At 31.5% G+C, this 14,252-nt stretch overlaps 2 protein-coding genes across 3 annotated transcripts; one reads left to right on the forward strand and one right to left on the reverse strand.

The window, feature by feature from the left end:
- Nucleotides 1–510: 510 nt before the first annotated feature.
- Nucleotides 511–5,405, forward strand: LOC132724518 (brevican core protein-like). Its single transcript, XM_060709385.1, has 4 exons — nt 511–863; nt 2,425–2,468; nt 3,869–3,959; nt 4,994–5,405. Exons 1-4 carry the CDS (start codon nt 554–556, stop codon nt 5,230–5,232), a joined length of 684 nt encoding a protein of 227 aa, XP_060565368.1. The 5' UTR covers nt 511–553; the 3' UTR covers nt 5,233–5,405.
- A 1,264-nt stretch (nt 5,406–6,669) lies between these two features.
- LOC132724519 (uncharacterized) lies at nt 6,670–13,577 on the reverse strand. Of its 2 annotated transcripts, none has more exons than XM_060709387.1 (8): nt 13,422–13,577; nt 12,174–12,206; nt 11,763–11,828; nt 10,282–10,343; nt 8,741–8,807; nt 8,209–8,271; nt 7,271–7,443; nt 6,670–6,798 (listed from the first exon to the last, which is right to left on the reverse strand). In XM_060709387.1, the coding sequence occupies exons 1-8, from the start codon at nt 13,534–13,536 to the stop codon at nt 6,793–6,795; spliced, it is 585 nt and encodes a 194-aa protein (XP_060565370.1). In that variant the 5' UTR covers nt 13,537–13,577; the 3' UTR covers nt 6,670–6,792. The 2 variants fall into 2 exon arrangements, with proteins under 2 accessions (XP_060565370.1, XP_060565369.1); XM_060709386.1 differs by having other exon boundaries at nt 6,670–6,806.
- Between the last annotated feature and the right edge of the window lie 675 nt (nt 13,578–14,252).

The following is a 14,252-nucleotide window of genomic DNA, read 5'->3' on the forward strand; positions in this document are numbered from 1 at the left end:
TGGAAAAAGTTTAAATTGATCCTAATTATTACCTTAGTTTTTTGCGACAAGATATGACAATGATAACATGATCGTAGCCAAGTTATTAATTATTCAATGCGCACACTAACTTTATTTGTTAATTTGTTCTTGGTAAACATTTGAATGTATTGAAAAGTATTATATATATTTTTTTATTTCTTGAATAAATATATAAATTGTTTTGGAAAACAAATAAAACATTTCTATATCATTTGATATTAACAGTATGCAAACAAAAATCGTGTATCAATACGCAGTGTGATGTTTCTGTATTATAAATTACATACAAAAAGGAAACTTAGCCTCACCGATGAAATGACAAACAATGATATCAATTAATACCATGTGTCCTAATTTAAATAAAAATCTAATTAAGGCCTATCTAATATCAAACTTGATAGGTTTAAAGTATTTTGTTATCAAAGACACCAATCAATTTCCAGTTTAATTCAAATATTTGTATTATCTGTTTCAACGCAATATCGTATTATCGCCATAGTTTAGTTTTATCGACAACAAGGCAACAGGTACGATGTTTGGTACAGCTCTTTTTATCATCGCTGTTGCGATCTACGGACAAAGTGATAATACAGCCATAGCGGGACCTGTTGGGTTTAATAAGTTTCTTTGGAATAATGGATTTTTGTGTCCTGACAACTTGACATCGTTCAAAATTATTCAGACCATACCACTGGCGGAATGCCTGCTCAAGTGTCAGAAGAAATCTACGTGTATTGGCGTCAAGTTCGAGCCTTTCAGGATACAGTGTACTGGTTGTCGATGGTATTTACCAGATCTCGAGCCGATCCAAACCCCGGGTCTGGCTCATTTTAACCGTGACGGTAAGTAAAAAAGTTGAATGATAATAATCATGATAAATCATGGGAACTTCTATGTTCAGTTCTTGTAGAACCAGTTTTGGTGTAGACGGTGGCTGTTTTTTTCAAGCGCAGTTTATAAATGTTTAATGCAAAAAAGGGCGCAAGTGCTATAACAAGATTAATGTGATAATTTCAAAGATATAGTGAAATAATAAAAGAATATATTTTGTATATATGTATCATTAGAAGATAGATAAATACATAGATAAATACAAGGTATGTTGAGTTAGATATAGAGTACGGGATTATATTCTGTATGCGTTTTTTTTTATATAATTAGAGATAGAATATTCATTTTCTAGTTATTAGAAAGCAATTCATATATGATGTCACTATTATCGTAAAAAGCAACGCTTGAATATTCTATTAACTGGCATGCAAATATGTATTATCTCGTCAACTTTATAAAGCAGCAAGTCTGAAATAATAGTTTAAGAATTTAAGGAAGCAAGGCTGGTATCATTTCTTTGAAACAATAAGACTGATGTAATTTCTTAAACTAGATGATTTAATTCATCGTGAAAGAATAATAAGATGCAAGATTGTCTTTGCTTCCGGGGGATCTCTCCTTTTGCAGATTTGGATCTCATCATTTTTTAAAGAAAATTATTTAAGTATTCTTTTAAAAATTAAACTCTATCGTATTGTAACAGTACTACACGAATAATCCTTTGAATAGTATATTTTATTATTATCATATAAGTTTTTATAGAAACTTGGCATCATTATTGTACAGATGGTTTAATCATTTGCGATGATATGACTTTTGTGCCGAGTGTATGATAATTTTACATACGATATAATTATTGCGGAAATAATGAAATATATTGTGCAGATGACATAACCATTTTGCAGATGGTGTAATACTTCTACATAATTATGGTAAAAAATATGCGCAGATGATAAAAGATATTTTGCAGATGACATGTTCATTGTGCAGACGGTATGATTATTGTACAGCCATTATAACAGTTGTGCAGAGGGTATAATAATTGAGGGGATTGCATAATAATTGTACATAATTATGCTAAAACTATTTAGCAGATGATAAAAGATATTGTGTAGATGGTATAATAATGGTTTAATTATTGTTGGGGATGGTATAGTTATTCTACAGATGGCATTATAATTGTACATAAGATAAAACATATTGTACAGATGGCATACTTTTTGTACAGAATGGTCTGATAATTGTACAGAGGGCATAATTATTGTACATATGATAAAAATAACCTGCAGATGGCATATTTATTATGCGGATGATATGATTATTGCACAACTGGCATAGTAATTGTACAAACTGTATTATTACTGTCCAGTGAAACAGCACGTCCTGATATTTCTCTCGCTCTATGTATGTAAAACAAAACAAACAAAAAACTGAATTGTACAGTTACACATATCTGTAGCAATTTAACAGCCGGGAAGTACATATGTGTTAGTTCCAGATAATTCCTTTAACATGAGTATATAATATTTTGTTATAAAATTATATTATTATACACTATTTTGTTATTTACAGTGTACAGACTTGTCACTGACAACATGAACTGGTGGCAAGCAAAAGTAAGTAGAAAATATTTCAGGTATTAATTCTTAACACTCATAGTTCAATTAAAATAGTGTCCAGCTTCATGGTTTTTTATCAGTTTTGGGGATATCAAGATGAAAACATGGCGTTGTTATGGCAACATTACAAAGCCTGGCCAGACGGCATGGATTTACGAGCGCCCCGTTGGCAAGGGCCAATTACTCATGATTTCAAATAGGTCTGGGTTAAGTAATATGCCCTTAATTGAAGGTACCAAACGTACACGAAAATGACCACACAAAATAACAAAAACCTGAACGGAGCCAATTATTTAACTAGTAATTTGTTATACGACAAAATTTCTACACGCCTGCATTTTTAATGTTCAAGAAGTCATCTAGTGAAAAAGCAGTTCCTAATAAACGTTACGTATGACATGCAAGAAATAACAACAGTAGGTCTGAACTTAAGTCATATTGGTTACAAATTATAATGAGATAACAATGAAAATGAAAAAGGAAAAAAATGTTACACTGTTGATATATACTCTGTAATGAATTGGTAAATAATTTGGCATATTTACTTTTGAATTTTTTAACATAACTCTTTCTTTCGTACAAATGCATGTGTACAATGCCCTACAATTCTAAAAAACTGAAGTTTGAGCTAGTGTATTGCTTTTATACTATTACCTCTGTCTAGCCGGTCTCTCTGTACAGCGGTAACCTTTGTACAACGACCAAAGTTAGATTTCCCAACTATGTAGCAACAACTAAAATATGTGCTGTTCTGCATAAGATGTTGTGCTAAGGTTGTGTCACAAGAAACACGCATGCGCCAATTAAAATTATTATAAGAAACAAAAAGATTATAAGGACAAACAGGTGTCAAATCAGAAAATTAATTCGGGACCGGTAACCATTTAAATTGTACCTTGCCATTAATCGATTTCATATATTCAAACGTATAATATTGAAAGTAAGCCTAAACCAGAGAGGAATAATGATATAAAAACTGTTTTACTTCTTATCGATCCAGTCTGAATTACATTGTTGTCAAATGTTTGTAAACGTTTGTAAATGTTATTTTATGTACAATTTATTGAATAAATAATGTGTGAACTACGCCTTAACAAATTTAGACGTGCACGTAATTTTATTTGACAAGGATTTGCTTTTGTAGGGCTGTTTTGCGTGAGTAACAGAAACAAACAAAAATATGACAAGAGATATACAAAAGATAAATAGGATTAAACTTGATATTATGAAACAAGTAAAAGATTTTGACAGAATATAGAAGCAAAAATTTCTAAAAATAAATCCACGCCTAAAGACATTTCTTAGATTTTCGTCCCTGATATATGATTGTACTTGTGTATTTGCTCAAAATGTTTTACGTTCGTAACGGTTTTAAATCTTTGGCATGTAACTTCCAGGCGAACTGTGAAAATCTGGGCGGGAGGTTGGCTGATATCAAATCTATGGAAGAACAAAGATTTATAGAGGACAACTTTCTCCCATCAACAGGTGAGATTATTTTTTTGTAACTTATTCACACTTAGAAAAAAGATTATTTTGTGTAATTCATTTAAGCTTTTAATATTTATCCAAAAGTAACATCAAAGTCTGAAAGCATAGATCGAAATCCTATTTCAAGCTAGCTTCGAATTTCGACCTGTTTCTGTGATATATATTATATAGAATTTCTTGCTTGGTGTTGTTTTTTTTTTTTGCCCCCCCCCCCCCGAGACATATTTGATAAAGAAAAAATTAATAAATGGCGAATGTTATGCTATCCAATCACTCAGAGCCCGCTTTTAACTCAATACTTGAATTTAAAAAGAATGAATATCGTACTGGTGCTAAAGGAAAAGCTCAGAAAATTATTTAAGTTTTTTTCATTTGGTAAACTTACACATTAGTAATATGATAAAAAAATGATATTCTTTTGAATATATTGCTCAAAAATTGGTCCGTTAAACTGCAATGTTTCTTGTTGTTGTTATTATTTATTTATTCATTTATTTATATTATTATTATTATTATTATTATTATTATTATTATTATTATTATTATTATTATTATTATTATTATTATTATTATATTTTGATTTCATGTAAATAATAAAAAAAATCTTATTTTTTCATTTGCCATGACGAGTGTATTATTACCTTTAAATTGGATATTTATAGGATTCAGTTCAAAAATAAATGTCTTGTTCAGAACACAACAAAAAGAAGCCCAATGTGTTTTCTAAATTTGGTTTCACCGAATCTCCTATCCCCTTCCCCTGTGCCCTTTGACTTTGTGGCCTATTATTCAATCTTTTAATTTTTTTCTTTGAATTCCTTATCAGTTACAAATTAGTTATCATTTAAGTGATTAGCCTGTCTGTGCTTTGCCTTGTGCCCTGTCCTGTTTTTGTTTGGGGTCCGCCTGGGCTCCTTGTTGCTGGGTCGTGTGGGGGTTGCGTTCATTGAACGCCGCCGTTCCTTGCTGATCTTGTTTATCATATTGTATGTGATTTAAATAAGTACTTGTTTGTATATCGATATTTTCAGTCAACTTGTACTGGGTTGGCGCCAGGGATAACTCGAGCGGGTTCGCGTGGCTAGACGGCACACCAGTTAGTACAGTGTTTGAGAACTGGTATCCGGGGCAACCAAACCAAGGTGAAGGTAACGTGGAGTACTGCATCATGTTGTACCAACGAACGGCAAACACAGACTACACATGGGACGATGCGCCGTGCGACAGTCCGAACTTTGTAATCGGGAGTGTGTGTGAATTTGAGTGGTAGTTACGGAAATTGTACAGTCAAGACTAAGACATGTGGTCACAAGGGAAATTTTTTGAACTTTTTAGGCGCATAACTTGATAAGTAATGAAAGAAGATTATCACTGACACTTCATAAACTTCAACTACAAGTCTATTTTAAAGTTTAAATTTGAGTTTTCATTATATGAGAATTTTTTTAAAAAAAATTATCTGAAATCTTATACATCTGAAAAACTGATAAGAATGACCATCAAGTTTGATTGTTAATTAATTAATTTATTTATTTATTTACAGATTTATTTGTTTAGTTATTTATTTATTTTTATTTATTCATTTATGTATTTACACGTATTTATTTATTTATTCATTTTTTTGTTTATTTAGTTTTCTATCTTTGACGTCAAATTGTTTTGGTTAATTAACTTTATTGAAAAAAAACAACAAAAAAACATTGTTTACTTCATTTGTTTTGAATACTTATAATTATTTATACACACTACTGTTAATTCATTGACAATAAAAACATATTTGTTTGCTCTTTATAGAAATAGAGAAAATAATCATACATTGAGCTTTTTTTTTTACTTCTTTCAGAACTTTAAGGTTCTAAGCATTCGTATATCGACATTTAAACAAGTACGGTATTTTAGATGGTGATTATATATGTAGGAATTGTTTAATTGGTTAGTTTCTTGTTTTGCCTTTGTCCTCCGTACCTCTAACCCGCTGTTATTTTTCCCTGATGTACTTTCGTCGCGCTGTCTGTACGTAGACTGACAATGGTTGGAATGCGGGAGGAGGGGAGGGGCATCCCGATGATCCGTGGCCTATGAAAACAGGTTGATTCTCTTGTTTGGGTTGATTATTTATTATTATTATTTTTACAGCTCTGTTTTTTGCTGGCTTGCCTATTGTATTTTAGTCATCTGCTTAATGTCTTGTTTTCGAAGTCAAGGGAAATCTGGATTTCCCATCCGCAAAGTCGAAAATACGCCTTAATTGTGTCGAATGAGCTCGATTTAAAGCAGCAGGACTCCAGAAGATAACAGAAAAACTACCGTCGTACTAATATTTCAAAATCCCTCCTCAAAAACATTATATAGTGTCAAGTGTATAATGTTAAATTAACCGTTTACATGAAATTTTATTTCATTTCATTTTTTTTTATTATACCATCTGGAGGCGAGTCTCTTCACACTGTCCTTAAACATCGGAAGATATATTTGTGAAGAAATATCATTTCCAGGCAAGCAGGGTAATTTTCCCCTTGCTTTTCGGTTAAGAGTGAAAGGGTATAGCTGAATGCGGTCATAGAAAGGAGGAAAAAGTCAAAGGTCATTTCCGGGAGAAATAGGCCAATACATATATAGCTTCAAACAATCAGATTAAGTCATCATGTTATCATCAAACGACAAACTAAAAAAGATACGGGACTAGAACACAACGAGAATTAATACATATAATAAAACTTATATTTTTATTTTTTGAATATTTATAAAATTATAAAAAAATGCCGTCAATCTAATCAACCGTTAGCCGTGGTCGGTGTGCTCGGAAGGAGATCTTATCCATGTGTATGTTTTAAGCCTTTAAGCCTGAAATGTAAAAATAAAACATTAGATCTAATTAAAAAACAAAAAAAAACAAGAATGGTGTCAAGGTAGGAGCATTAAAAATACAATAAAATGACGCCAGTCTTGACGTAATCGAAATCCATCCGACAGCCATATTTATTTGATTCCTCATTTTGATCATATCAAGTAAGACCTTTTGTTCAACTATTAACCTGCACATATCTGTTGTACTCTGATAAAGTATTCCTTCAAGATTCAAGCACGAATTCAAAACAGTGCAAGTTCATTTCACAACTCAAACAGGTTAAATATCATTTCTTACAGATGGTTATGGTTCCAACGTCCATAATAACCGCGGTATGTTGTTGTTACTATGTTGTTACTACACTTAACCGGCAATCCAGATACCCGTGGCTCGAGTCCTAGCTTCGGCGTGGCCATTTTTAGTGTGATTTATAAATATACTTTCGTGATAAAATACGTACTTTTTTCGTGGAAAGGAACCTTCTGAGCATATCCATAGCGTTTTCACGTTTTTCTGAGGACATCTTTTTCAAATTGTCTTTGAATGTTTCTTCCTCCTTTTTGGCGGATTCATACACTTTCTCACAGACATCAGCAAGTTGTTGAGATTCTTTCAAAAACACGTCCTCCTCGGCTATAAAATATATTGAATATATGAGCCACGTCATGACAAAATCAACATAATGGGTTTGCGACCAGCATGGATCCAGACCATGTTGCGCATCCGCGCGGTCTGATCAGGATCCATGCTGTTCGCTATCAGTTTCTCTACTTAATTTGTTATAGGGTTTGTAAGCCCTGATCAGACTGCGCGGTCTGGATCCATGCTGATCGCAAACGCACTATGTTTGTCGTGACGCGGCTCATATATATCTTAGACGAGTGAGATTGGAGCACCACACTAAATACCGTATTCCGGTATATACCGGACAAGGCGCTTGATATTTCATGATTTCTGCAAGCGTCTTCAACACTGTAGTGAGTTTTAAAAATCTTAAAGGGACTTCACTGAAGCTTTATGACTTGACGGGGCTGGAACTATACTTTTTTGGGGTTTATCATTGCAAAGAATATTAACATTCAATTAAAATAGTTTGTATAATTATCTATTATCCTTTACAGATTTTTCTTTTTTAAGAACTCCCTTCACTTTATCTAAAGAGGAATGTCAAATTTTACGTTTTTTAATTTTTAGATTTTGTATCCTTGTTATTTAAGCTCCTTTAACCTGTTTGATGACAGTTTAATATATTAACGTTGACAAACAAATGTGACGTCGAAATTGTAATTTAACATCAATTTAATCTTTGTATCAATCGTTTATTATAGACATACTATACATATAAAATCGAAACGCTTAAGCAAAAGTATTAAAAAAGAAACATATGTAGGGGCCTACCGTTCTTGTCGTTCAATGATACGGCAACGAATACTTCTTCTCTCTCGGCTTGAAGGTTGACACCTGCGAAATTAATGAAAAAAATGAATGATAACTCTATTATATATTAACTGCCTATAAGTATGGAAATTGTCATTCTTTGCCTTAAAAAAATTGACTCATTATGAGCTTTATCGAATCAATATCGTGAAATATTAACGTAATTAGATAGTGACGTCATTCGTGACGTCATCAATTTAAACGTACTGTTTTATCGATAGATATTGTTTTGTTGCTGCAAAATAGTGTTGTAATCACAGGCACTTGAAATTCTATCAAATTACCAATATTAACAATAATATAAACAACAAAAAAACCATATGTATGGTGCAATTTTTTTTTTTTTTTTTTTTTTAATATTTTATCGTAAATATTGGTTATTTGATAGAACTTCAAGTTCTTGTGGTTGTTATTTATTAAGACTGGCATTAAATTGATAAAGATTAGTAATATATTAAATAAGATTAGTAAATAGATATAATGAATTTATTACACTGGAGAAGTGGAAACATGTCTTTCATCAATTGGTTAAGTTTCTGTTCATCGTCATCACTGGAATCCTGTAAATTGCATAATGTAATATAACGCAGTGCCCTGCAAATTGCATAATGTAATATTATGTAATGTCATGTAAATTGCATGTAATATAATATAGTGCCCTGTAACTTACATAATGTAATATAATGTAGTGCCCTGTAAATTGCATTTTGTGATATAATGTAGTACCCTGTATATTGCATAATGTACTATGCTGTAGTGACCTGTAATACTGTAATATAATGTAGTGCCCTGTAAATCGCATAATGTAATATAATGTAGTGCCCTGTATATTGCATAATGTTATATAATGTAATGCCCTGTAAATTGCATAATGTAATATAATGCAGTGCCCTGTAAATTGCATAATGTAATATAATGTAGTGCCCTGTAAATTGCATGTAATATAATGTAGTGCCCTGTAACTTACATACTGTAATATAATGTAGTGCCCTGTAAATTGCATTTTGTGATATAATGTAGTACCCTGTATATTGCATAATGTACTATGCTGTAGTGACCTGTAATACTGTAATATAATGTAGTGCCCTGTAAATCGCATAATGTAATATAATGTAGGGCCCTGTATATTGCATAATGTTATATAATGTAATGCCCTGTAAATTGCATAATGTAATATTATGTAGTGCCCTGTAAATTGCATGTAATATAATGTTGTGCCCTGAAAATTGCAAAATGTAATATAATGTAGTGCCCTGTAAATTGCATGTAATATAATGTAGTGCCCTGTAAATTGCATAATGTAATATAATGTAGTGCCCTGTAAATTGCATAAATACGAATAAGTTCTCTAAGATAAGATCAGGATCAGATCAAGTGATCCTGATTTCATTTTCATTGTTTTATGTCACTAACATTTATCGTGGTTTGCTAAAATTAAACGGTAAATATTCAAAAAGTACAAAAAAAATGCTGATTTACAAAGAAACCAAACTATTTTTTAGATAAAATCAACAAATAACAAAACTAATATAAACATATTTGGATCAAATAAGGATCAGTTTTAGGATCAGGATCAATATTTGGATCGACTGTTAAATGCCTGTATCTTACAAAAATAACAATAAATTTATTCTAAAATTTCATAAATTTGCTAGTGTAAGTCCAGTGGTATCAAATTAATATAAGATATTAAATCTATGAGGATAAACAATGAAGAATATTAGAGTTTTCAAATTTGATCCTGATCTTGATCCTGATCTTTAAATCTTTGTGAGCACGCAGCCAGGTTACAGAAGGTACGAATAACTTCTTCAAGGACGCACCTTTAGTTTAGCCTTTTTTCGCTTCATCTATATTACGCAAATGACCGTACAATAAAAATGTATGGACGGTGGTGCAATACCGTTTCTTAGAAGACGCGAAAAAGCTGCATATATATGCGAACAGCATGGATCCTGATCAGACTGCGCGGATCCATGCTGGTCACAAACCCATTATGTTGGTTTTGTCGTGACGCGGCTCAAAAAAGATTACCTTCATACTCTCGGCGAGTTCAATAGCTTTTGGACAGGCCTCAGCTAGCATACCTTCCTTTGCTGCAACGGAAAAAAATACAAAATGTAATTTTTACACATGTTTATAAAGATTCTTCAATCTGATTAAATTCCAGATCTTCCTCTGTTTAACATATTAATATGCAGCAATATTTAGTTGCTGATTAGTAATTGATTGATGGTATTCCTTTGAGTTAAATTCTGAAAAAAAAAAGAATTAACTCTTGGAAGCAATAAATTACAAAAGAAGCAAAAAAAACAACAAAAAACAATAAAACAAAAAACAAAAAATCCTTGAAAAAAAATGCAGAATCTTCGAATGTTGAACACGATAAAAAAGGTTTCATTTGCCATGTATGTAGAAGAAAATCGAGGAGATTTCAATTCACAAACATTAAATGTATTTTTGATTAAAAAAAATACATGTAACTCTACTTGGCAATACTCGTTAACGCCATGTGTTGTATAAATAAGGGAGACCCATTTTTATACATGATTTAGTCCATTCTTGATGGTATGTCTTTTTTTTGCCGGGTTCAACATCGCACCAACAAAGTTTAGGTCATATGGCAAACCTCCAGTTTTGTTTTGTTTTCTGGTGGAGGAACACCTCATGTGGCCGTCTTTGCATTATTTCAGGCCTGAACGGGCACTTGAGTAGAACCACTGACGTTCCGTAAGCTACTTTGATAGCTTCCTCACATGACAAAATCTAAAGTCCCTATCGGGAGTTAACCCTAAGTGACGAGGAGCAAGTGTTTTGAAGCAGACGACGTTGACCACTCGACGTAAAATATGAATATTTCAATGTTTCTCTCCCATTTTTTGAAAGTACCAATGAAAATATAAGTAAACAAATAAAAAAAACATATCAAATGTGTTCCAATAAACTCATAATACAAAAGAAACCATCCAAGTAACATTCTTAGCATCCTGTTTCCAATGCCAATGATTTGTAAATTGTGACAAAAGAATATGAGAAAAAGAAATAGGACTGTTGTTAAAGCTACATGCCCCCAGATGAATCAATATATTTCAATATAATAAAACTCGAGAAAAATGTACTAAAATGTAAAGAAATATAAATATTTCAATATTCAAGTAATATTTTACATATTTCGTGCGATTAATGACTGATTTTTCAGTATTTACAACCTTTATTTCTACTGCGTTACGAACGCAATAGGGCTATTAATGCATATTTTGACCACTTTTTGGTAATTTACGTGGTCTGTATAATTTACGTGGTCTGTTAATGCCATTGATAATGTGTAAATTGCTTCCTTTTGGTAACTTCACAATATTACACATTCAAATAAATTTTCAAAATTTTCATGAAAATTAGCATGTATCTGGAGAGATTAATGCCCTGAAAAGGGTGTACTCATAATGCTTTGACTTCATTCATAAAGTTTTCTCTCTTTACAAAAGCAAAATAATGATAACGAAAAGAAAACTTACGTGGGTCCATTTCAAGGAATTCGAGCCAGTTCAGTGCACCAACGCATTTTCCTACGAGTGAAGCATCTGAAAGAAAAATGTATGACAAGACTTTAAACGACTGTTGGCAAAAATAAATATATTTTTTTCCGGTAATTCGGGATAAAAACTGATCTATGTTGTGTAATTTGTCCTTTGTCAGTATGTAGATGTTTAGATAACCACCACTAGACACAGACATGGTCAGTTTGACAACCATATTTTTCCGAATAAACAAACACCAATACTGCCAATCTCCAAGAAAATGGTTAAAACTAGCGTCACAACAGAATTTTAACAAATATTTAACCTAAATCATAAAACTAGAATGACCTTATCAAATTTTCTTTCTTTATTTACATTTTCCTATTTATAACAGAAGTATAAACTTACATTCAAACCAGCCATAGGGCCACTCATCTGCACCTGTAACACGAGAAGCACATGAAGTTAAATCAAATAGCACTGTATTTATTGAACATAAAAAATAAAGGACCTTTCGAGGAAAATTAAGCCCCGCTTATCCTACTATTTACTAGATTTACTGCTCAAAACAGCATCACACAAAAGTAAACCCGATCAATCAGTTGAGCTAGGTCAGATATTTTTGTAACAGATTATGTAGTTATAAATTTCTTTAATTTCCTTTGCAATTTCAAGATGACGGTTTAAGTTCTCTGAAAATCACATGAAAATGTGAACTTGCGGGATTAAGTGTATGGCTTCATAGCTTTATCTTATGTTATAATAATAAAGCACAGTGTAGCAGTGCTTTTATACAAATAATTGTCTATATAGGAACATCAACAGAAATTAATTCATTAATTCATTTATTTAAAAATTAATTAATTGATTAATTAATTTTTAAATAAATGAATGAATGAATTAATTAATATTTAATCAAATAATTAATTAGTTAAAAGAAACATTTAAAAAAAGAATTCAATTCAAAAATTCTAGGTGAGTAAAAATGATGTTTTAAGTAATGTTATGAACAAACAAAATGTATATTAAATAATATAATAACTGATGTTACACGCCTGTTATAATTTTTCTAATATGAATGCAAAATTAAGACTTGTTTTAACTAGGAAAACACATATCTTATCGCAAGAAATGTCATATTTTGTAACTAAGACTTCTTGACAAATAGCTAAAAATAGAATTTTGAAAATGCCAGATACATGTAACTGTCTCAATTTTGTGTTAAATAAGAAAAAGAAAAAAAAACATTTAGGAAGTAAAGCTGGCAATGAAATGTTGAAACAAATAGATAAAAAATAAATTGTAGAAATAAAACATACTATTCAATATTAAAATATATTTAAATATGTACCTAAAACATAACTTATTATGAAAAAGGACAATTTAACTGTCTTATAAGTAGTGAAAAATAAATAACATAATTATAGCAAAAAAAACAACAAAGAAACATGGCAAAATAAAAAAAACAATAATGCCCAAATACATAGCTAAAATAAAAAGCTATGAAAAAAACATCGCAAAATAAAAAAAAATACATAGCTAAAATAAACATATGAAAAAAAAACATGGCAAAATAAAAAATGCCCAAATACATAGCTAAAATAAAAAGTTATGAAAAAACCACGGCAAAATCAGAACGGAAATAAAGCAACGTACCTCTCTTTGCGGCCTGAGCCTTTGCAATCATTCTTGCCCTCAAGTCAGCATTTGGTTTGCACTCGGCAATGCCAACGATGGCGACGATCAAAACGAGAGCAAGTTTGGAGTTCATTTTTACCTCAACGATTCTTTCAGTTTGGTGATGATTTCAAATTTTTCCAAAGCTTATATACCTTAGTGCAGTCTTTACTAGATAAATATTGAAATACAGACTTAGTTTAAAGCGATTGTTGTTCAATTGCGTAAAGAATTAACAACCACTTATTATTTTTTTCTTTAAGAGGCCATTCAGGGTTATGGACAATCATATGTGATTACTAAAATACATCTGTAGATTAGAACGATTTCTTTTAACAAAAGAAATGTTCATTTGTATCTAATAAAGCGTTTGATGTACTGTAAAAAAACATCATCAGCAAAGAAATGAAAAAGTATGAAACGTCGAAAAGCAATATATAGCCAATGAGCAACTATTTATAACAAAGTTGTGAAAAATCTTCGTTATGAATTTTTTTCTAAATCTATATTCATGACACAAAATTAAAACCATTGTTTATTGTACAATGAAGCACAATTGTCACGACAAAACCAACATAATGGGTTTGCGACCAGCATTCATCCAGACCAGCCTGAACATTCGTGCAGTCTGATCAGGATCCATGCTGTTCGCTTACTAACCCTATAACAAGTAGAGAAACTGATAGCATGGATGCGCAGGCTGGTCTGGATCCATGCTGGTCGCAAACCCACTATGTTGGTTTTGTCGTGACACGGCTCAATTATGGAAGAAAAATAATCACATCATAATACAAGTATGGCGACTTTAAA

Source organism: Ruditapes philippinarum, unplaced genomic scaffold, assembly GCF_026571515.1.
Source record: "Ruditapes philippinarum isolate M1 unplaced genomic scaffold, ASM2657151v2 ctg9107_1_1_1_1, whole genome shotgun sequence".
NCBI classification, from domain to species: domain Eukaryota; kingdom Metazoa; phylum Mollusca; class Bivalvia; order Venerida; family Veneridae; genus Ruditapes; species Ruditapes philippinarum.